The 24,287-nt window shown below is 38.6% G+C and overlaps 1 protein-coding gene across 1 annotated transcript in view; it reads right to left on the bottom strand.

Moving 5' to 3' along the window:
* cdkal1 (CDK5 regulatory subunit associated protein 1-like 1) overlaps positions 1-24,287 on the bottom strand; it is a 230,031-nt gene that overhangs the window by 18,095 nt on the left and 187,649 nt on the right. Inside the window, exon 13 of the mRNA XM_083894656.1 lies at positions 473-556. Coding sequence (XP_083750782.1) covers positions 473-556 — 84 coding nt within the window. The remainder of the gene's footprint in view (positions 1-472; positions 557-24,287) is intronic.

Here is a 24,287-nt window from a genome sequence, read left to right as displayed (position 1 = left end):
TGCAAGCCTGTGTGTGTGTGTGTGTGTGTGTGTGTGTGTGTGTGTGTGTGTGTGTGTGTGTGTGTGTGTGTGTGTGTGTGTGTGTTTCTGCTCATATGTGCGATATCACCGCTAACCTACTTTAGTCAACACAAGCTTAAGCTCCTGACACCTGCTGTGAGTACTCCTGTGACATGCAAAGCAAAGCTGCTGGTCGGATTTAGTAAGTGTGAAAATAAGGAAGAGTTGGATCGGCTTCACAGGAAGAAAAATATTCATGAACCATAGATTAATTTACAGCTTTTTTTTTTACTGTATCTATTCATGGCAGAGAGAGCGTGTCGGCCAACTGAACTATTTTAGGGAATCATCTCGCAAGATAATATGGAGGATAATGAATTATTATGAATAGAAATACTCATTTACTATCTTTCGAAGGTCATCGAAGCTGCACACGAGCCACACTTGAAAGGTATTTTGACAAACATCTCACCTGTTCATAGAACTTGTTGTGAGCCACGAAATACTGGGCATCAAAGGACTCCTCCGTCACCAGAACATGTTGCCTCTCCCCGACCTGCACAGAGAGCGGAAAAGATAGAGATAAATAAAATATGAGTATTCACTCAGACAATAAAATATCTCACATGGAAGTCTTTTACACCAAGCTTGTAAATATAAGGGGAGTATGTCTTCTTCTTCAGATATTTTTTTCTCCCTATTGCAGTTCTACGTCTCCGTCGTGTCATGCATAAAACAAGATACCATCATTTAAAGATAAATAAATACAAACATTTACATTTTTGTCCAGGTTTCAAAGACAGAGTCTAAACATTCAGTGCACCAAAACATTTTTGGATTTTCAAAAAGACAAGTCTGGGTGTTCTTCATTCATCATAATAAGGACAATACAGATAGAAGTGTGACTCATTCTCAATTTAAACTGATTTACAATTCACACAACCTATTTTCTGCCTGAACATTATTTAAATTATGCCAACTGTGAAGGTGAGCGGAATAATTCCCGTTCTTAACTGAGCAACTAAAGGCAGCTGACATGTTGACAACTTTGCTTTAATGCGAGACACGGCACACCAATCATGCTCGATTCTGAATATATGTCTGCAATTTTGGTTTTAACTAAATGTCTTTTTGCCAAGGAAGTTGCCTCAGAAATAAAGTACTCTGCTATTCATGGAGATCCAAATTCAATCAAAGTTTTGGTCTTGCATGTTTTTTTCCCATGTTTTCTGTTAGTGCAGTTCGACATTTAATTGCAATTTCAAGGTTCCCGAGCCACTTCACTTTTAATGCTTTGGCAGAGAAGATAGGGAGGACTATTCAACTCCTCAGTTCTTAACAAAAAAGAAAACGGAATAAAAAGAAGGGAAAAAATACAAGGCTATGCACGATACAATTCAAATGCTCGCAGAAAACAGTCTATTCAGGGCATTGGAAAATCACATACCACAAAAAGGCTTTCCAATTAAAAAATCTAATATGGGACATAATGACAGAAGGAAGGTTTTTGTGTCGAATATTGTTGACTCAAAGGATAAAAAGAAAAAAAAAATGTTGACGTTACTGTGAGCATGAATAAAAGAACCTTAGTTTTGACTAGAAAGATCAGGAGATATCATAGTTATATGGACGCATTTCTTCAAAATTCAGTTCGAGGCGAAGTTTGCGTGATGCCTCGCTTATTTAATTTGACATTTTTGTCATAAGCCATCGCTTTTATTCACAACGATCAAAAATATACAAAATTGTGAAAAGTTGGTTATCTCCTTAATAGGTATTACGTGTGTTCCTGTGACTGAACAAATGCGATCGTTCTGGAACATAAAACACATGGAATCGTTCAAATAAATGTAAGAAAAATGAATGTGCTGGTTGTTATTAGGAACGTACAGTTGAGAATGTTGGGAAGAAGGTGTCCTGCAGGCCCAATGAGTGCTACTTGCATTTTAACTGATGAGCCTTGTACTGTAAAACTGTGGTGACTGCTCATTTCCGTGCCAATATGTCAGCGTCTTATAAGTCATGTCTCTGACACATTGCTTAAGGTGCTTCCATTTTTGCAGACACCCGTTCTCCTGTGCTCTTTTCCTCTCTCCCTCCCTCCTTTCCCTATCCTTTAGCTTCCATCCCTTTCTCCCATCTCAAGGCTCTTTGTTGTTCATACCTCTCTTCCTTCCTTTCACTATCCTTCTCATCCCTTCCTCTTAGTAATTTACTGTGCATATGTGTTCCCACACCTGCACAGGCATGCTGACAGACTTTAAAAAGCAGCCAAATAAATCAGTGTCTCCTGCAAACAGAGCAATTTTCAGAAAAAAAAAAAAAAAATCCTTTGAACATTATTATTGGATGGTGAACATTTGATTTGGGCCTTTTTGTTTGTCCCTTTGTACTGAAGACAGATGTCTCAATGTGGACATCTGTCTTCATCAGTATTGTAAACATATTGAAGGAAGTAAGGGTTGTTTCGGAACACTGACTAATGACCTGCCTTTTTGTCCTTGTATAAATCTTTGAATTAAAATCCCCTGCTATTCAGTAGTGAACGGTAGATGCGTGTATGATGTAAATTTACATGGATTAACAATACCTAAACCACACCTAAACAGCGGGCAAGGAGCAATGATCTGGGATTAAGGCATAACTGAAAAGTTTGATTGAACTACGCATGGGAGGACCATCATGCATGAACACAGCCTAGCATAGACAATAACGCATATGAGAATTTATTGAATTCAGTAAATGAAAAGTTGATGAGCTGCACACACATGTTAACCACACCATGGGGTTTGTGTGTTTGTGTTTAGGGGGGGGTGGGGTGTAATATATGTTTTGGTTTTTGCTTGTGTGGTTACTTGTCTTTCATGTAAGAGCGGGCATTTATATTTGTATTAAGTCCATCTGTTGGAAAACATCACAGAAAGCCAAGTGTCTCTGCAAAGTGAGACGTGTATTTACTTCACCGTGCGGTGCATAACATCCCAAGATACATAGAAGATCCGCTACAGATAGGGGGGGGATCACAAATTTAATTGATAATAAATCCACATCATGAAAAGGATAATGAGAGAAATGTGGCTGTTAATGGTAATCACCGTTTTCATTGGTGTCACAAATACAGGAGATATTTAACTCAACAAAATCCAAAATGTTTTTCTGAAACTAGATTTTGTTACAAACCAGAATGAGTTTAAAGGTACTGATGTAATATTAATACTAATCAGTTAAAAACTATTATTAAAAACAAACAGCATATCAAAAGGTATATATGATTAAAACACAAGTCACAGTTTCCTTCTGCATGAATAATGTATGATTTTTCTTTAATTATTCTATCTACTGCATTGTAAATGCGCAGTCTCTTTAAGCTCACACTAAACTATTATTTAAATGGGTCATATTATATCCTATTTCTCCTAGTTCCCTGGTGTCCTAATGTTTGTCCTTTGGTCAAAATACCATAAGGATGAAGCACCACAGCAGTTCAATCACCCTTTCAAAACAGCCCTGTTCAGAACACTCTGTTTAGTAGTATCTCTTTAGGTCCACCTTAAAAAAAAGTAAAACAAAACTTAAGGGACAGGAAATGAAGTCAGCCACAGAGGCCACTGGGAGCTAACAGCAGTTAGCATTTGGAGAAGTGATAATTTTCAGGCTCTAGCAGGCACATTGGCGTCATACATAACATGTATCCACTGGACAGATAAATCCTCTGAGGCTGCAAGTTTGTGTAGGACTCTGTGCTGCACTGTGGAGCCAAGAATAGAACTTTTTGCGGACTTCCGGTTTTTGGATACCGCTGTCCTCGCCAGCACTCTCGCGTGTTTTACGGACAAAACGGAGCTCCGTGAGACAACAATTCCATGGAATTTAGCGCATTGTGACGTCCCAGTGAGTGCGGAAGTCAACATCGCGTGTTTTATCTCCTGTACTTAGACTGAGGAGAACCACAAAAACATGAGTGAGGACCTAGTCCCAAATATAAGGATTTAAATGATTAAAAAGTTGATTTTGCATTATATGGGACCTTAAGTTCACTGACTGTTATGTACGTGAATCCAGTTTGAGATGACTTTTGCTCACTACGTTCACTGGAGAAGTTGTGCCAAAGGGTTTCCTCATATCTGTGTACAACTGTGTTGTTCTGCATTACAGTGTGTATTAAATGTTGATAAGATTTAGTTTAGTCAGTCTTTACATAACAAGCCAAACTGTTTACACAAGTTTAAAATAAAACAATATTTTTTTAAATCATGCAAATTAAGCTACAAAGGAGTCTTCTGTGTTTGATTATTTTTTTGCCAATCTAAATTTAAGTACTTTTATGTTTGTTTCAGATCAACTGACTTCCAAAGTTTCATCATTTGTTCAATTTACCGCAGTGTTTGACAAATATGCAGCCGTGTCTAATCTGCACCCCCCACTGTCAAGCAGTGGATCGCAGGCTTATGCAACAAAGCAGAATTTCCCTTTTTTTCCCACTTGTACATTTATGCATCACTCGCTCTTACTCTGACACAGTATTTGGTTTTTTTTCATCTATCTTTCGGAATCATTACCCACCCTAATCATGTCTAAACACACTCTCTAACATCAATGTACCATGCAACCACAAAAAGGTATTACACACAAACACCGCTCTCTGTAGCCCCTTGTATAAAGAGATTTTGTTTTGTTGGCTATAATTGTTGTGGGGAGTGATTTAACAGGGCTAAAGAGAGATGCTCTGATCTTTTGGAGGTTGTCTTTGAATAAGCTGCATGAAAGAAGAACAAAAAACACCCCTGCTGGTTTGGGTATTTTGTTTTACCCTCAAAGTCAAATTCAAAGTAAAACAGACTCAAACTTTTCAGTGTTCGCCACAAAGACTGATGGGATTACAAGTGGCTTTGGTTAAATGTTTGAGGGGATGAATGTAAAATCAACTCAGGAAGGTTATCTAAGTGTAGCATTAATATCTTACACAGATTAATATACAGCCAATATGAGACCAAAGACGGCGAAGAAGTTATGTATGTTGACAGGAGAAGTATAAGGGATAAAGAAAGGTTATAGGAAAATACATTATTTTTTCGAAGTTTTCAAATGTCAGGGATATGTCAAGAGTAGTAATCAAATCTTTGTCCTCTACAAAGCAGTGCAGGTCAAACATTTCATGTTCCCACACATACACACCCAGTCTTGTCTTCAAACAGCCACCAGTAGCAGCTGAAGGTACTTTTTTTTCCCACTTGATAAACCGACTGCTTATCTGACTGTTCACCTGCCTTTTGCAATACATTCAAATAGCTTTCTGTCACACTACTTTCAGCCTTTCACAAGTGTTATGATATCAGGTTTTGGTTTGTATACTGTATGTGTGAGCAAATAGGTACTTTACCAGCCAGAACACTGACTCACTATTTATCTGTCTGCACAGGAAAAAAAGGAGAAAATGTTATCTGCTTCCACTTTAGTTTGCAATGTGATACGGATGGCTCCGACAATCTATGCCGTAAAATGATGACGTTTAAATGAATAGTGACCACTTAAAATTAAAGCAACTTTGATTAGAAATTATTCATGTGGTCTGGTTAAGCCCTATTATGTGAAATGGTGATTAGATAAGGATCAATTATAGAATATAACATGAAAAACTGTGAAAAGAATGAAAGAAACACTAGGTTTGACATTTCAGAAAGTAAACATTCCCCAGAATGTGCAAATACATCTGTGTGTTTATTAAATATTAAAGCTTATGTTTATGGTTTATTGTGTACTGTATGTGTGATGATAGCATTACCTTTTGGTTTGCGGGAATGTTCCATGAGGGTTCACCCCCCTAAGTTCTCCTGTGTTTGCCACAGAAAATGCCCCAAATGTTTTTGGTTGCACGTTCCCAGAATGTTACTTTTTCACAACCTTCATACAACCTTTAGAAAACATTCTCACTTCCCAGAACATTCCCGTAACGACTTCTAGAGAATGTTCTCTAAAGGTTCACAGAATGTTCCCCTAACGTTACTTGTATACATCCTTAATTTAATTTCTTTATTTTTAATCTCAAAACACTTTTTTTTTTATGTTTTTTTTTTTTTTATAAAGTCACCTCACTGTCAAAGTGCATGAGGGCAAATGGATAATTTCCTCAATTTCAAAAATTCATATATTTCAATGGATCCTTGTTCAGAGTGATGCTGACTAGGATTATAGAACGTTTTTTGGTTAATTTGTCACAACCTTCATACAGTAACATGACAGCATTCATTATATATAATGAATATTATGTTAGTCAGTCATGTGCTCTGTCTTCTATGTTGTGGTTGTGATGTCATGTAAGTTTTAGATGTTATATTTAAAAAAAGTAAGTTGTATTGACAAAAAAATTTGGAGCAAAACAAACAATTGTGGCAACAAAAGGTTTTTCCACGAAGCTGATGAATGTGTTTCCATGTTTGTAACATGTGACCACTATGTTTCCTGTCAATGTTTTGCAGCTTTTTGACAATACACATGCTGCATTTGTGTACAAGACAACATACTGTACGCTTACACAGACACACAAAAATATGCGCAAGATCACTCACACACACACACACACACAAACACAGATGATTGCCTCATCAATTTCAGCTAACCAACAGAAAAGACCGTCAAGTCTGCTACCAGTGTGACAGATCTAGTTTGTCAGCGGAGAAAGATAGATGTCTTTCTGCCAAACGCACACACACGCGCACACACACACACACACACACACAGGCAGGACTGTGACACTAGCCCACAGGCTGTTCTGTGTCTCAGATGCTGAAATGAATCACATCAAAAAGAAGACATGGCAGGAAACACATAATGAAAGCCTCAGAAACATCAGTTACCGAAACACATAATATCAAACTCACACATGGAAACAAAGCCCCACACACATCAAAAACACAAACTTGTTCATTGGCAACAGTATGCCTTCAAGCAAAGATTAGACAATGACGGAGAAAGGATTTAGACAGAATACAAGTATAAGATCTTTAGGTGAAAATAAAACGGAGGTCACTTATGAACAGTTAATTATAATTTTTCTATACTGGGTCTGTTAAATAAATTAAAGGAATACTTTTTCAAACATCAGGTTATATAAAGTTAAGCATTGATCCTGTATGTATCTACCCTCAGCTTGAACTGTCACAATTTTCTCTATGTCTCAAAAAAAACAGCGACAGGAATTTTACAGAAACATTCAACACTCCTTCATTTATTCATTTATTGTGAGGCTGGTTTGTCACCGGAGGCCACCGGACTTGACGTCACCCGTAAGAACCCGCACATCCGTTTTGAGCCTTCAGTCACACTGGTGTCCTCTCCTACGTGCCGTACCTTTAGTTCCATCTATTTTACCATAAATACAAACACGATTGACAAATCTCAAGAAAATCATGTGCTATTGAGATTTGAAGAGCCAAAATTCACCACTCCCATAGATTATTTTCCCATAGACTTCAATTCAAAATTGAGTTCTTTATGTGGCCTGCTAGTGGCTATTTAATATATTCTCATTAAATTGGCTTCAGAGGGAATCTACATTAATTTTTTTTTTGGTGTGTGCTTTTGTGTGTGTATGAGAGAGAGATAGAGATAGAGAGAGCAGGCATGGGTGTCGAAGGCGGGTGTGGGGGACCAAGCCTTTGGCATTACAGCATCTATGTATTTGAAATTATGTGTTTATGCAACTGCAGCATCAATCAGAGCTCAGCAGATTGTCAGGGTGATTGTCCATTATGTCCCTGTGGGCCAGGAGTCCTCAGTGTGTGTGTGTGTGTGTGAGAGAGGGAAACGATAGGAGAGTAAGTACACGTGTAATGCAGACATCTATACATCCACATTAATCTATAATTGCTACTGAAACTAATGCCTTGGCAATAGTAGTATGATTATGATTATCACTGTAGGCCACACCTGAAGACACAAGGAATCATATATGTATAGGGAGGCCTATCAAGCTGATTGCTGTTCAAGGCCAACCCTCCAGTCGTCCTATTAAAATGAGAGAAATGTATGTATGTGTTTAGATAAGAGAGGAAAAAAAGCATGAGCTACAAGGCCATCCTAGAGGCTGTGAGGGGTAAAGCGAGGGATCCTGCACTGCAGCTTGATTGCAACTCATGACCTCTGATACACGTCTCCTTCCTTCAATTTTCTTGACTTTTATTGTGTAAATTAAAATGAAATGTGATTTTTAAAAAAACAAAAAAGACCTCATAATTGTAAAGATAAAAAAACTGCCTTTTTCTACATTGTGGTAGAGGTGTGGTGGAAGATTTTCAAGTAAATATAAAGAAATATGTGGGTGTAAGTGGCCTACTTAAAATGCAAAAATCCAAATGCATGTTTGGATGCACAAACAATTAGACACATACACAAATTTAATGAATAAAACAGAAAAGAAAAGAAAAAAAAAGGTGCGACAATAGTCTGTATTGTTTAAAACCTTTCCATCAAGGCGCATTTCAGAAATTCTCTAGTAACTAGTAAGTAAACACATGGTCTTATATTCTTAGTTATTAATAAATACTGGCGTTTATCTCACTTTAGAGGGGTGGTTCTGAAATTTTGTCATTTTATATTTGTATTAAAAGTAAAATGCATCCATTTTATGGAGTCAAATGAACATCTATCGTGTTTCACCATGAACATTTTTTAAACGTGTCCCGAAGTGGACAGAAAATAAGAGTCCTTCTACACCTTTGTGTCATTTGGTTCACCTATAGAACTGTACTGTGTTTGGTTGTTCGCTCGAAAACACATATTTTTCCTGACGCTCTCTTCAATGATTCAGTGCCACACTGATCACCGTCACTCCCTGCGCTCCAACTGTCCTCTCAGTTAAAATAATCCTACTCAACTGTATCAACAATGTCGTCAAATCCATGATCAAAAATAGAAAAAAATGTAGCATAGCTATGATGATAATGGCTAGGGGTGAGTGTTTACATGGAGAAGACTGAAACCTTTTGCTGGAGGATGATTTGTAAACGCAAAAATTGTAGCGCCAGTTTATATATATATATATATATATATATATATATATATATATATATATATATATATATATATATATATATATATATATATATATATAAATACTATTAAAAAACAAAGGGAATCATTCATATTTTTCTCTTTTGAACAACAATTAAAACAAATTCAGTCCATGTCAACCAATGTCAAGGAAACCTTTAATTAATTAAATGGTGTATTCGCATTCATGTGCAACTGTGTTCCCCTGCCTTTTCTCTCTCATAAATAGAGAAATCTAAAAGTTGTTGAAGTGTTCTGTGGTGTAGTGTTCACTCATGGACACTTGGTTCTCTTCATAGGATAATGATTTTGTGTGTGTGTGTGTGTGTGTGTGTGTGTGTGTGTGTGTGTGTGTGTGTGTGTGTGTGTGTGTGTGTGTGTGTGTGTGTGTGTGTGTGTGTGTGTGTGTGTGTGTGTGTGTGTCCTCTTCATACATCCCACATCAATGGGACATATTCTGAAGTGGTGCAATCACAGTCAAGTGCTGTTTTTTTTTTTTTTTTTTTTCTATCACTGACTCACTCAGGTACACAAGGACAAGAAAACAATAGACGAAGCAAGGGCATATAGGAAGGCAGGGAAAAATAAGATGGAAAAATTGATTTGATTTTCTTTATGAATTTGATTTCTTCTTGAACTCTTGTGACAATCTTTGTTTATTTCCTTTCCGAAACTTTGCTTTATTAGACAGTAATCACATGCAAATCTTAGAGAGGTCTATAGTGAGGGAGGAGAAGTGGTTACGTATTGAATAGCATGGACCATAAGTCCTTTCTGTGGAGGTCATCACCACTTACATCATTATGGGACTGAAGAAAATGGTGTACCACTTTAAGACCATCTATAAATTTGCTTCCCATGTGATGTGTTCCCACATTTCTTATTATGACACATGAGACTTTAATCTGGAAATTGGCGTTTCAAAAAGGCTGAAGCAATTATTTTGAATGGCAATAGTCTGTATTAATAGTGTGCTTTTCTAGTCCTGATGATCACTCAAAGCTGCTTTACACCATTCACCTATTCACACTCATTCTATCACAGATTCATACAGCGCATCTGTGAGTCGCGTCGTTTCTATCACACATCTTTCATACCCACAGCCAGCGGGAGGAAATGTGGGGTTAAGAGTCAGGGACACATCGGTACGTAGACTAGCGGAGCCGGGAATCAAACCCTCAACCTCCTTTCTTTCAAATGCAGGCAACACATGGACCATTCTGTGGTTAGTTGAGAAAACAGACTGCTGTCGAATCTTGATGGAGAAAAGAGGCACGATGAAAAATTAAGTTCCTATGGGGAGAAGTGTGCAGAGAGAGAGAGAGTAGCAGAGTTAACTCTGCAAAGCCTTGGGTTACCACAAGTATAGACACAGAGCAGCACGGAGAAAACATTGGGTTGAATTGGGCTGACAGCACAGATCATATGTACATACTGGAAGAGGTCATGCAGCAGGGGAAGTTTGATGCCTACAGAATATGTTTCCCTATGGGCAGAGAGTGGCCTTGAGGTGTTATATATAGTGCATGCTAAAGGCAAGTCAGCCAAAAGTAAAGCAAGAAAAGACAGGGTTGGCCACAAATTGTAAGGACATCATTAGAACATACCAAAGTCTTTACTTGGACCTTTGGAAACGCACAACAATGAAATATGCATCCGAGGCGGAATATGTGCATATAGTATTATGTGATGTATTGTTCATCGGCCACTGGCTCAGGAAGAGTTCACTTACCAATATTGATGAGTGTGTGCATATTAACCAATATATGTGTGCACAGCATGACATTAAGGCCGTAGTATGAATCTATTCATGTATCAGCGAGATGTATGCACATAATAACATTGACTTGCAGAGGATGTGCACAACTGGCACCACAGAGATGTTTGCAGGTTGACACGGAGATTCCCATCAAATTACACAAAGAATTATGCAATGTATGCTAGCATATACTGGCCAGTGTACTGTATGGACTGTAGCTTGTTAAGCAGGAATGAATGTGTGTACATGTCAAATAGACGGAATAGGTCTGGACAGTTGTAGAGAGAGAATAAATGAGCTTGTATCTCTAGTTGGTCTAATTCACACAGACAGAGACGCCGTGAGGATCAAAAAGAGCTGACAGGAACACACAAAAGGGCCACTTGGCAGATTCTAATACAGTTACATTTGGTTTATAACATGCTCAGACAGGACATTCATGATTTTTCAGATTTTCTTTGTTAATGTCATGTAGCACTTAGTATATTCAGCACACATACGGATTGGAAAGTTTCGAGGAGGCCTATAATGGAAATACTTCATGGGTTAAAGTGTAAGATATCAGACACACAGAAATACATTTTTTATGTGATAAAAAAAAAAAGTATTTTTCACTTGCAAAACTCATATCAAGAAAACTAGGTCCTATAATTGCCAATAAACCAACATGAAGAATTTAATTGTACCACCAATTCACTGAATTCTGAATTTATTATTTCCTTTTACTAGTCCTTTTTTGACATTATTCACAAAATGAATGTACAAGAATGAAATGTAAACGTGAATCAAATCCTCTTCCTACAAGGTGGACTGGTTTCAGCAGGATGAAACTTGAACGAGCAAAAGACTCGCTAAGTAGAAAATATTAGCACTTCAACGCTATTGATTGATTTATGGTGGTGGTGAGTGGTGATGTGGAAGGGGCAGGCTGAACTGACTTAGAGTATGGACACACAGACACACGTACACACTATCAGACATGTGAGCAGGTAGTAATCAGACAAAGCTTTAAAACACTATAGCCTGCTAGTGCACAGCTGTGCTATTCAAGGAAACAGTCATCAACGGAAGACAAGAGACTACACCCAGATCAGTAAAGCTCATACAAGAAAAAAAAAAAAAAAAGTAATACACTTAACTTTGCAAAGCCTTAGGCTTCTTCTGGCATAAATCAAGGATACACTCATAAGAGCAATCTGCTCTCTGTTCCTACTGAACCACTTCAGACGGAATGCTCAGTATGTTGAAATATGTGTCTATTAATGATTATGGCATTAATAAGTCATTTTTGTGAGCTCTTGCTTTCAACAGCCTTTAACATGGGATTCCACACTAACTGTTTCCACTGTAGAGCTCTTGGTAGCTGGAACCACACAACCAAGGTAACGCCCCCCTCCCGGCAGTAAACCACCTCTGTTCACCTCTAAAGACATACAGTATATACTAGACATACAACATCAGGCAATATGTCCGACAACTGTTTTCATCACAAGAGTGAAGATCGTAGATAGCTATTGTGCCCCGGGATGCCAAAACAGAGACATGATAACGGGAGAACATTTCACCCGATCTCAACAGATCCAGAGACATGTTGGAGGTGAGTCAGAGCGAGCAAAATCCGACATAGTGAGGGGAACAAACACAAGCCATGGATTTTGTAGTTAACTCTGGGTAAATAATGGATTCAGTCTAACGGAGATGCAATTCTGCACACCAATGTTAAGGCAGCAATTATTTACATTACACTGCCTGTTGCTAATGCATACGTTATGCTAATGCGACACTTACCCTTCCAGGGACAACAATGCTATCTTTGGCCAGGAGACTCCAGAGTTGAATGTTTGTCACAAAGCCAGATTGAGTCCATTTTTGTTTCCCTCCAGGCTCTCGTGAACTGACTCACTGGAGTAAGATGAACGAAAGTTAATCAGGAAGTTGAAGATGTCAGGACACCCGCAGGTCCTGAATAATGTCCTTTCCAAACTCGTCAAAAGCACTCCGGGGTCATTATAAGGATCAGATCTATTCAGCCTGTCAAGTTTTGCAATACATTGGTCGATCTCCGTGGATTTAAAGTGCACAGTAATCTCTGACAGGATGAATCCAGCTCGGTGCCGTTAATTTTTTCCGCATCTTAGCCTGCCAACATGGCAGTTCTTAAGGACCGAGCCACATGACATCTGGAGGTCCGGAGAAAACACTAAATCTTTTTTTTCCCTTCCTAGAAATAGGACTAGGGTTGGGAACTGAAAAAAAACAGTTCCGATGTGCTGGGTACCCATGAAAAAAAACAAAAACCTTATGTCTGCAAGGAAAGGATGCGGCTACCTGCCAAATGTGTTTTTGTTTATCTACCAGGACTTCAACGCAGGCAACTTCATAACAAAGCATGGGTTCTGATATGAGCTACCACTTACAGTAGTGTGCAAGGCTAACATACAAAGAAAAGAGTGAAAATGGACTGCTGAAGATGGTAGAGAACCTGGCTACACTGCACCAAAGACTGCACAAGGAGCAGCATGCAGGCACAAGGTAAAGACCAGCAAGGACAAGTGCTGTGAGCGGAACTGGTGACTCACTGCTTGGAGCTGCTTACAGCAGCAAGGACCCAGTCGCTTAATCCTGTGTTCTGCTGGATCAATAATCAGAATTGATAAGAAGTGAAATCAGTAAAATTTAAATGATACCCCAATGTAGCACATAGTTTTTTGGCAATGAGTGTGCGTTCTGAGAATTGTGTTTATAAAAACAAATCGATATTCTCTAATATTTATGACCATGAGGACGATATCTGAAAACAATTAATTTCAAGCAAATTTCCAGCACAGATAATAAACCAAATGTGGATCAAAGTGCATTTAATGTTGTAGTGGATGATGCCTCGGTGAGGCTCTGATCGACATGGATTCAAAAGAATAAGAAAAAGCACCGCATCAGTTTGTGTCTTTGTGTGGACATGATAATGAATGACTTTGCATGTGTTCATAAGTATGCGTGTGATTGTGTCGTTGGACTTTACATTTGCCTGTTTGAATATGTGCGTGCATCTTTACGGGGGTTGATTTTTGCATAACTTCTGATCTGCTGTCAAAACAAGTAGGTTTACAGGGCACAAGCACAACAGGCCCCCGCCCTAGTGTTGTTTCCAAACTTGATCTTCAAATACAGTGATTGAGCTTTTCAGTGTTTCATTTGAGTACGTGTATGCAAAATGATGTGTGCAACACCGAGAAAGTGATTACTACTGCGGTTGTCTCTTGTTACAGCTTGTGTCGCAGCAGATGCCAGGCCCTTGCGTGGCATATGGCTGAGTGGCAGGGCTATCAAACGGCCAATGCTTTGAGTACATGTGTGTGTTCATGTGTGTGACAAGCCACATGGTTCGGGCTTGAGTAGGACTTTTCAACCAAAATTAAACTCTCTAGATCACCATCTCACAGACACCCAGTCTCACTTGTGCTCTCTTGCACACACACATCGCTCCGTTTGGAAGCGGGTGCTTTGCTAATTTGAACACGGAGCAGATGCTTGGAGCGACTGTTGTCATTAACACAAACCCATATAGATATATATCACTTACCTGAGCATAATTAGCACTGATATGTATCTGCATAGTCGTCTTAGACAAATAAAAAAAGTGTCTACATTCAGAAATACAGTGTCAAATTATAGTTGCATCAATCAAGAGGAAAGAGTTGGCTGCTCTGAAAGAGACCGCAATAAGTCCTACTGTGGCAATTTACTTCATGCGTTTGTAAAATATTATATGATTATGTCGAAGCAAATCATGGTTTACCTTCTTCACTGAAATTCTGTGGGATTGAGAAGATTACGGTGCCCACAGGAGGAGGAGATCTTCTGAAAACAGTGGCCCAGAGAGAAATATTTTGGATATACTCACTGAACACTATGATACCAAATAAGACTTAATGATGATTTCAGCTTAAAATGTTTGTGGAGTTAAGATTGGTGTTTTAATTAGTGATAAACAGCCTGAGCAGGGTTTACTGTGTCTGAGGCAAAATGTATAATAGCACGTTAGACATGAATAATACTGCAAACGGTCTGATGGACGCTATGTGCTTTACAGCTGTTTGTGATGTGTGCCAAATAAACTAGAGACATGTTCTTGGATTTTGGTGGAGAAATTTGAAAAGTGCAAACTCTTTTTCAAATCAAAATCATATGAGTAAGTATGTGCTTATTGCAATAACTGTCATTTTATGTGAAAAAGCTTAAGGAACAATCATTGTGTTTTTTTATGGGATTGTGTGGATTTTAATCTGCTTCTCAACACTATAAATAATAAAAAAAAGTAGGCTGTAAAAAGACTTTGCCAAGTCGGGGGCATATTTCAGTATGTTGAGGAAACATGGACTTGAAAAAAAAAGAAAACGCAGTTTGCAAGGCATGCTGGGAAATCATAATACCTAATATGTATATAGACACAGACCAACTTTCACTCCTTATAGCGCAGTTTAAACAATATCAATGTGACCTTTTAACACCCAGAGAGGCAGTCATGGCCCTGTTGTCTGTACAAATCAATTTCTTGCCTCTACTCACATCTGTTAATGGGCACTGGATATCAACTGGCATATTGGCCTGTGGTGATTCTGATACATAATCAAGTATAGTAATAAATAATAATAAAAAAATCAAAACAATAAAAGCCTATGGCAGTTTTGCCAGATCCATACATCATGCTAGCCTGCTAAATGGGCACACACTGTGGAGTTCCAAAAGATATTTCCCCCGTAAACAAGCTAAAGCAAGTGAAAATCCCTCCATAGTACATTAAATGAATAAAGTAGATTGTGTCCTCCACGCTGTTCTCGATTCAATCCATTCTTCTGAGCAAAGGTTATTCACTCATATATGGTACATTAGATACATAAACAACTTGTGTCCTCAATAAACACCCGAGGCATTCCACGTACAACTGTGGAAAGTGTTATTCACTCATGAAATGAGCTATCACATAACGTAATGGTAAAGGAAGCCAGTGAAGCCGCTCAATGACTTCTGACTTTTTCTACGGCCTGAAAACAAACAATGAGAAAAATGTGTGACCTAATGGAGACAACGCACTGCGCTTGAAGCCCTGTGTTCAAGGGCTATAGTTACATTACGACTATAAGCGACTGTGCTTGTAACACCCTGAAATGTATTTTGCTCAATGTGAACTGTGAAAACAACACAATGCAGGCAAAACACCTAACTGAGAGTGTCTAATTTTAATTAAATAGCAGCTTACAGTGATAAAAACGTCTCTTTTCTGTGTTCCAAACAACGTGGGCTTATATAATGCATACATCTTCCTCACTCAATTCAGTACATGAAGGATACACAGGAGGCAACTGCTAATGTGACGGATTGAACCCCACAGCAGTGCAGAACAAGATTTGGTGTGATGAAAGAGAATGTGTTAAGCAATGTAGCAGGTTTTTTTTTTTTTCTTTTCCCATTAAAATTTTCTCTAGAACTGAAACTCAATGAGCATTTAATATATGCCATTTCTCTAGGTTTGTAAAAATCTCACCATCCATTCATAAACAGACCCTCTTAGGCAGAACTTAGGCAGAAGGAGAAGGCAATGGCGCCGTTTCTTGATTTTATATTTTTTCCAAGTGTAGAAATGACTGCAAACATGACTTCATAGATCATTCATCAAAGAAATGAAGGTATATTCTCAGCAAAAGCCTTAAGTAAAGGTTGTCTTTGCACTTCCAGGACACAGAGGTTATTCACATTTCATATACGATCCACTGGGCTCACTCACTGGGCTCAATAGAAGCCCCAAAGCCAGCCATCACCTCCACAAATAACTAAGTTCATTTACATTATCTGTCAAATAACACAAGCCAAACACAACTGACAATTCAGCCTACAGTTAGAAAATAATCAGCCCATGTCCTAAACACTTCTACAAAAATCTCCCACAGCTAGTGCCAGACGAGTAAAAGGTTTGTATATATTTATCTGAGGACAGAGCGTTATCCTATAGACTATAATGTCGTTGCTGAGGGGAAATGAAACGCGCTGGTTGTGTCTTAGCTCAGCTGTACCTTGGGGACTTGTTGTCACTACATGTGTTGTACTGAATAAGAAAATATCCCCCCGAACAATGTGATTACGCTGTGGCCTTGCAGTGACATGTGCACACATTGCCTCGGAGTACAGCCGTCGAATTGCACTAAATACACATGTACATGGGGAGGCATGCCTTCAAACTTAAAAAAAACATCAGCCACACGCATAGTAATACAGACACCATATAAACTGACTCACACAAATATACACATTAAGTGCATTTCCAGATATGCACACACACACACACGAAGAGCTATCGGGATACTTTGACTTAATTTGTTTACGCTAGAGTTCCTGGAAAAAAATTGTGCTCAAGGCAGCACGTACACAGGGATGATTGGAACTGGTCAGCATCACTTGTTTTATTTTTTGTCTCCTCTCCTACCATTTCTTTCTTCTAAATAATGAAGAAACATCTCTAAACTGTCGTCATTTACCAGCATTTACAGTTCTACACAGGTCTGTTCCCAACATGAAGTGGGTGGATCTTCCATATATATTATATTATACATCTTTATAATTACTGTCCCTTCAGATGACGCAGTAATTAAATCACTGAGAAGGTGAAAAGTCGACCACAGACACAGGGAGGACACACATGCAAATGCAGACACTTAGATTGACTCTAAGTATGATAATGTTGGAGCTAAAATTGAGATGACGCATCGGTCACGGCTGAATATGTTTCATCTTGTCCGTGTAGGTTCTAAATCATCAGGTCACTGAATCAGTAGCAACAGGACGTGTAGGTTTTCCTTGAAGACATTTCCCTTTCTCAACCCAGAGGCTTCTTCAGTTTTGGAAGTTTGTGGCAAAACCCTGGAATTTGACCTCAGGTGAAATGTGAGCAGTGCTCACTGTGACTGCATTGTGTCCTTAAGACAGTTGTTGTTGCTGCTTCAAGGTGTGACAGTAACTGCCACTGAGGGTCAACAGTCAGTCAGTCAGAACAGTTGTTAGAGAGCTCAAGGTGGGGAATTGATAAAGAACAATTTAAAGGAGTCATATTAAATCCTATTCATCAAAATTAAACTAGTTCCCTGTGACATGCTTTGGTCAAAATACCATAAGGATGAAGCACCACAGCAGTTCAATCACCCTGCCAAAACAGCCCTGTTCAGAACTCTCTGTTTAGTAGTATCTCTTTAAAAAAAAAAAAAAGAAAAGTAAAACAGAACTTAAGGGACAGGAAATGACATCTGCCACAGAGGCTACTGGGGGATCATTTTCAGGCTCTAGCAGGCACATTGCCATCATATAAAACATGTATCCACTGGACAGATAAATCCTCTGAGGCTGGAAGTTTGTGTAGGACTCTGTGCCGCACTGTGGAGCCAAGAATAGAACTTCTCGCAGACTTTTGGTTTTCAGATGCCGTTGCCCTCGCCAGCGTTCTAGCGTGTTCTAGCGGACAAAACGGAGCTCCTTGAGACAACAAATCCAGGAATTTAGCACATTGTGACGTCCCAATGAGTGCGGAAGTCAACATCACGTTTTTCATCTCCTGTACTTAGATTGAGGAGGACCACAAAAACATGAGTGAGTCATCTTTGTCCTCTTTGTCGACTGATAGGGCCTCCAGAGTCCCAAATATAAGGATTTAAAAGATTAAAAAGTTGATTTTGCATAAGGGACCTTTAAAATAGCATTATCTGGGCTTCAATGATGATTCCTGAATTATACTTTTTTTTTTTTTTACAAACCGGCAAAAGCATTAGCCATATTGGTCATCTCCTTGAATTTGAACATGGAAACTGCATGATTCTGCTTCAAATTTTTACATGGACTATCAAGTGTTTCATTAAATTGTTGTCACTTTAGGTAATTTGACATCCACTCATTAGACCAGCAACATAGACACACTCACACATACATACAGTAAAGGCCCTACTTTCTCTTCTCTTTTGGGGAAGGACATCCATCTCTGGTCATAATTTTATACATGTGACTGCAATAACAAAACTAATTTACAAGCACTTTGTTGCACCTACCAACATTAATGACAACTTTGACTGTTTTGCCTCTTTAACATTGTTCATTTTATGCCAGAGGACATCTTTGTCTGTGCTCTCCAAGACGAGTCCTGACCTCTGCTCTCTGACCCTTCACCTCCTGACCAGGGTCATTCACTCGGGGGCACTAGCTCAGGTAATTCCTTGTACCTTAGAGCCACGGAGACACTTTGCTTGCTGTTGGTCACACACCATGGAAATGCTATCAGGAACCTGGATCTACCACAAACACAGACACACACACACACACACACACACACACACCTGGGACCCTTTTGACTGTTGAAAACACGCATATGAATTTGTACAGATCAGAGGACGTGTGAATTCCTGAACACGTCTACATGGAATTTCTGCCTTGATGTCGAAAGTAATGAGGACCTGACTAAGGCTCTACTTGGATTCTTCTTTTGTGAATCAGAGTTTCAAAACCTTGGACTCATTATGCCCTTGACAGGCAACCACATAAAATGAACCGTTTTCTTTTGAAACTTACAGTATACACCTCCTCAGGTTTTGAAATTTGCTGCAAATATTTGGGATGTTTTAAATATACCAGTCGACAAAACACATGGCATGTAACATACCTTTAATTTGCTCCAAAGTAGTGGCTGTAATGCTGAGTTTTAGTCTGTTAGTTTTGATATTTACTTTTTTATTTAATATTTATACGAGTAAGTGTTACTACACACACACACACACACACACACACACACACACACACACACACACACACACACACACACACACACACACACACACACACACACACACACACACACACACACACACACACACACACACACACACACACACACACACACACACACACACACACACACACACACACACACACAAATGTGCAGGTGCCCATTAGGCATATGATCCTAGGTGCTTTCTTTCAACCAAAGCATCATGTCATCAAGTTGTCTGAGAAGCCCTCAGGGCACGGCTCCTTCTTTTGAAAGACAAACTTACTTTAACAATATGTCAAAAATACATATGACTGATAGACAGAAACCACAGAGAGAGAGAGAGGGGGGGGTAAACCTAAGTTAAGGTCATTTCAGTTTAAAATAAGTGCATGGGTCTGCCATGTTTCATGATGAGAGTTGATTTCTCACAAATTATATAAATGCTTGTAAAATCTTCATGGTAATTAGGTGATTAAGAGAGAAACCTAAAGGGAGGAAATTGTATAGAAAGAGTATTTTCAGTAATGTAAAGCCAAATTAAAGAATTATTACAGTACTGATTTGCTTCTGTGTCTGATATCCACAATTAATAACATTAAAATGATTTATATGTGCCTTGTAACATACAAGACCTTACATTTGGAGGGAATGAGGAACAGTCAAATGATTGGACAAAGGATCAAACACAAGCAGACGTTAAGCAGCACCTGCAAGTATCTACCTTAATATTCACTTTTTTTTTACAAGCAAAGTCAAATGAGACCACAGATAATAAAAAAAAAACCTTCTAAAATCAAAGGAAAGAAAATCCCTGACGCTTTAGTTGTTCAGCGGACTGAAAGTCCACCTTTTCATTGGCAGAACTTTAAACAACTATAACTTGCTTCAACAAGTCTGGGCTCAAAGAAGAGTTACAAAAGGAAGAACGGGGGGAAAAAAAGATGAAGAAAGTGAGGAAAAGATGAGACAGCAAGAGCTGGTAGAGTGATAAAGAAGAAAGTCAAGGTTTACGATATGTCAATAGTCTGCACACAATAATATGTCAAAAGAAATAGTGCAAGCGGATGATGAAAAGAGAGAGACTGCTTAAGACGAAAAAAAAGACTATGGGCTATAGTCACTGGAAAAAAACCCTTTGCAGGGAAAATATCTGAATGCTTTTAAGATTAGATTTGTTGAATATTTGACACCTTCAGTTAAACCCGTGATACATGAAGAAAGCCTTTATAAAGCGAGACGGTGAAGCAATTCTTCACATTACAAATACAACAAATACATTTCACTTTGAAAGGTTTTTCATCGGTGCTATCATTAATCATTAGAACTAAGCATGCAGGTAGCGGAGTCAGTTTCTATACAAAAGAAAAAAAAACAAAAAACCTTATTGGACCCAATAAGACTGACCTTGCTTCGCGTTTAATCTAAATGTCCCAATAAACACTTTGCACTTTATTGTTTTCCTGTGGCTGGTTTGCCAGAGCTTTTCCATCGTTGCCTCACCTAACGGTGGCTGTTAATTACAGCTATTTATTAGCCCCAAACAACCAATTAACAGGCCTTCAGCTCAACAAGCAAACACACTAATCTACACGCAACACATTGAGAGACGACTCCGCCAAAGATTATGAAGAAAAATGAAAGCTAGGACCACAGATGTGAATAGGTGTCAAAGCTGTTGAGAAAGGTCTTTGTTTTCACTTCTTTTGTTCGATCCCATTAATATTCAGTTCATTCTCTTTTTTTTCCTGAGGTGTTTGTTTTTATTTTGTCTCACTTTCTTCTCTTCAGTATGTCAAAGCTGGGTTATTTTTTTTATTTTTTTGTTTTTTTTTTACCTTTTATCTTTCAGTGATGTTTTCTATTTTACAAATCTGTCCAAGCTGTTTTTGAAAGAGCATTGAGTAATGATGCCGGTCCGTACAGAACACTCATAAACAGTGCAGCAGCAAAACAAAATAGATAAAAACAAGTATTGCAGCAGAGAAAAAGAAAATAGTTGTTTATGGTCCACTATCAAATAATTAAAAAAATACCATCAGATTAACATAGTCAGTCATAATCACTCTCAAACTTGACTCTACTTTATCACTAAATTAACATCTGATTGATTCCAATAGACCATTCCATCATTTATAGCTCCAGTGTGGTTTTATGTTTGAACCTAAACGTTATTACACACAAATAAAACTGGGTTATTGATTTCACGTCAGATTTATAGATTGGCAGTGGTGGCACTCTACAACCATCAAGACATTTTTCTGGCAGTGATGCAGTTTAGTTTTAACTGACAGAGAAGTGGCTTATTTCCCATTTCAGAACGATAACATCAACATGAGGACAGATAAAAAGATAAGTAGCCCGCGTGTGTGAGAACCACAGTTAGGACTACTTTGACAGGTGATTTATATCTGGTGTTTCTGGCAACATCATGAAGCTGTGGTGTGTAGTGTAGTGAGAAATGTCCAACTGTGACTTCTGAATATTGTTATTGTGTCAGATATTATGGAATCACAAAATGATCTCGTGTTTGGACGATACAATTTTTCATAACAGCAATAGCAAAAACCAGGCCAGACCTGAACATGTTGGTGAAATTGCTGCATTTTATTTAATATATCTAAAAATCAAGTTCTGTCTGTCTGTCTGTGATAGGCATATCTCGCTGACCATTAGTCAGATTGCCCTAAGACTGTGGATATAGGGTTGAGCATGGCCTGATGGTGTGCATCCTTGATTTTCAAATTTTTTGGAGGAATTTTAATTTTCACGGATTTATCACGCTACACCAGGGAGGCAGCGGCTCATCAGCAGCAGCTGTGCTGTCTGGAGCGGGGAGGTGGGAGTGAAGAGGCTGTCCTCACGGTGGGTGAGACATTTTCACACGGTTCATGGTGTTAAAGTGAAACGACAAAGTCGATGTCCATTCACCAATACGCGAGCACATATTTATTTTTCATTAGCATGCTACTACTTGGCGAACCTGCTTCTAAAGGTAAGCTAGCGAGGCTACGATTAGCATTAGCGTAGTGCTAACATAATACAAACACATGATACAAACCTCATTCGGCAAAACGCAAACGTTTTCATTTACGATTAACATTAGCGTAGCTAGCTGTTGTGTCTATCAGCCACGCCAGGCACTGCACTAGTTCATCTAAAGACAATGTGCAATAAAGTGATGCAGAACTATAAGTAAGTCAGTAGTGTATGAGTCCATCCCATCAAACACCAAACAAGGATGCTCAGAATCTACTGAACTATTTATGGAAAAAAAAGTTTCACAAAGATATCAAGATATGACGACTTGGGAATATTCCTCGTCACACAAACACAAAGACTGTAACATTGCTAAACACCTCTGCTGTCACTTTTTACTTCCTTCATTTGCACTCAAAATTCTTTCATCCTCACACCCACGCATACACACACACACAAACACACACAGGGCCTGCAGTCAGTTAATGGATCACTTTTCCCTCCTGCTGTGCCCCACTTTTTGTAACTCTGCTATAATGAGACTAAATCCTTTTACAGTAGTGATCCTGTATTTGGCCCAAGACACACAGCTCATTTGTGAGTGTGGTGCATGCATGTGTGTGTCTGTCTTGCACGTACAGAGCTGTAAACTCGTTATTTCATCCAAGTCTCGCGCTGATGCAGTTTAAGTTCAGTATTTGAAGCTAAACACTGGACCATTAATGCTTTTATTTCAGTCTTGGTGTTTGAGGCGTCATTAGAATGAGATGTTTCTTGTGATTTTGAGCCAAATAAAGAGAAACAGTGAAAAATGCATTAAGCAAAATGGAGTTAAAGAAAACAAACTTGTGTTTTCAGCAGATTCTGACTGCCAAAAAGATTGATTTGGATAAAAAGCAGAAAATAATAGCATCCATAGCATCTTTATTTTTTCATTTAATCAATAAGTTGAGACAAAAGGTAGTCCCCCCCCCCCATATGCACAGTCCTTATATAATTCTTTCTGAGCTGCTGTGTGTGCACATACGAGAACGACTGTGGTTAGTTAGTGATTGCTGACTTAACAGATGGAAGGCAGATGTGGAGTGAAAAGTCAGAGTGATGTTATTAGCCCCTGGTGGTTTCCCACACATATGAAGAGATAGATGGGTCTACCGAAGTCTGGCACTAAACCTCTTTATCTTGGGAAGAACAATGGTGCGGGGTTTAACTACTTGTGCAATGTCAGTGGCATTTAAGAAGGCTGTGGAATTGACACCTTTTCTGGAATAAAGAAACGGTATTACGTCTGTCCTGACAAAACACAGAATGCTGAAGTTGAGTTTTACATTTGCCAACTATGACCTATTATTTAGATTGAATCATAGAACCACAAATATGGAAATAAACAACTTTAAAGACGTGCTTCTGATGTGCCAAAGGGACACATTATACTAAGATTTACTTTAAAATAACTGAGGTTTTCAAATGAAGTAAAGTTCCTTCAGACAAGTGCCTGACCTGTAAAGACACATTACTCAAGATAAAAGCTGTGCAACAACCAAGTAAAATCAATGGGCAAATGCAAGATTTCAAATGGTGTTAATGTGTAATTTACAATAGAAGATAAGCTCTCAACAGCTTGTTAAATGAGAAGCTAAAATAGCTAACAAAGAAACCGGTGTAGGTTGCATTTGTCAAGGCAAAGTCGATTACTCCTGCAGA

Source organism: Microchirus variegatus, assembly GCF_963457635.1.
Source record: "Microchirus variegatus genome assembly, chromosome: 1".
NCBI classification, from domain to species: Eukaryota; Metazoa; Chordata; class Actinopteri; order Pleuronectiformes; family Soleidae; genus Microchirus; species Microchirus variegatus.
This window is presented reverse-complemented; position numbering and strand designations above follow the sequence as displayed.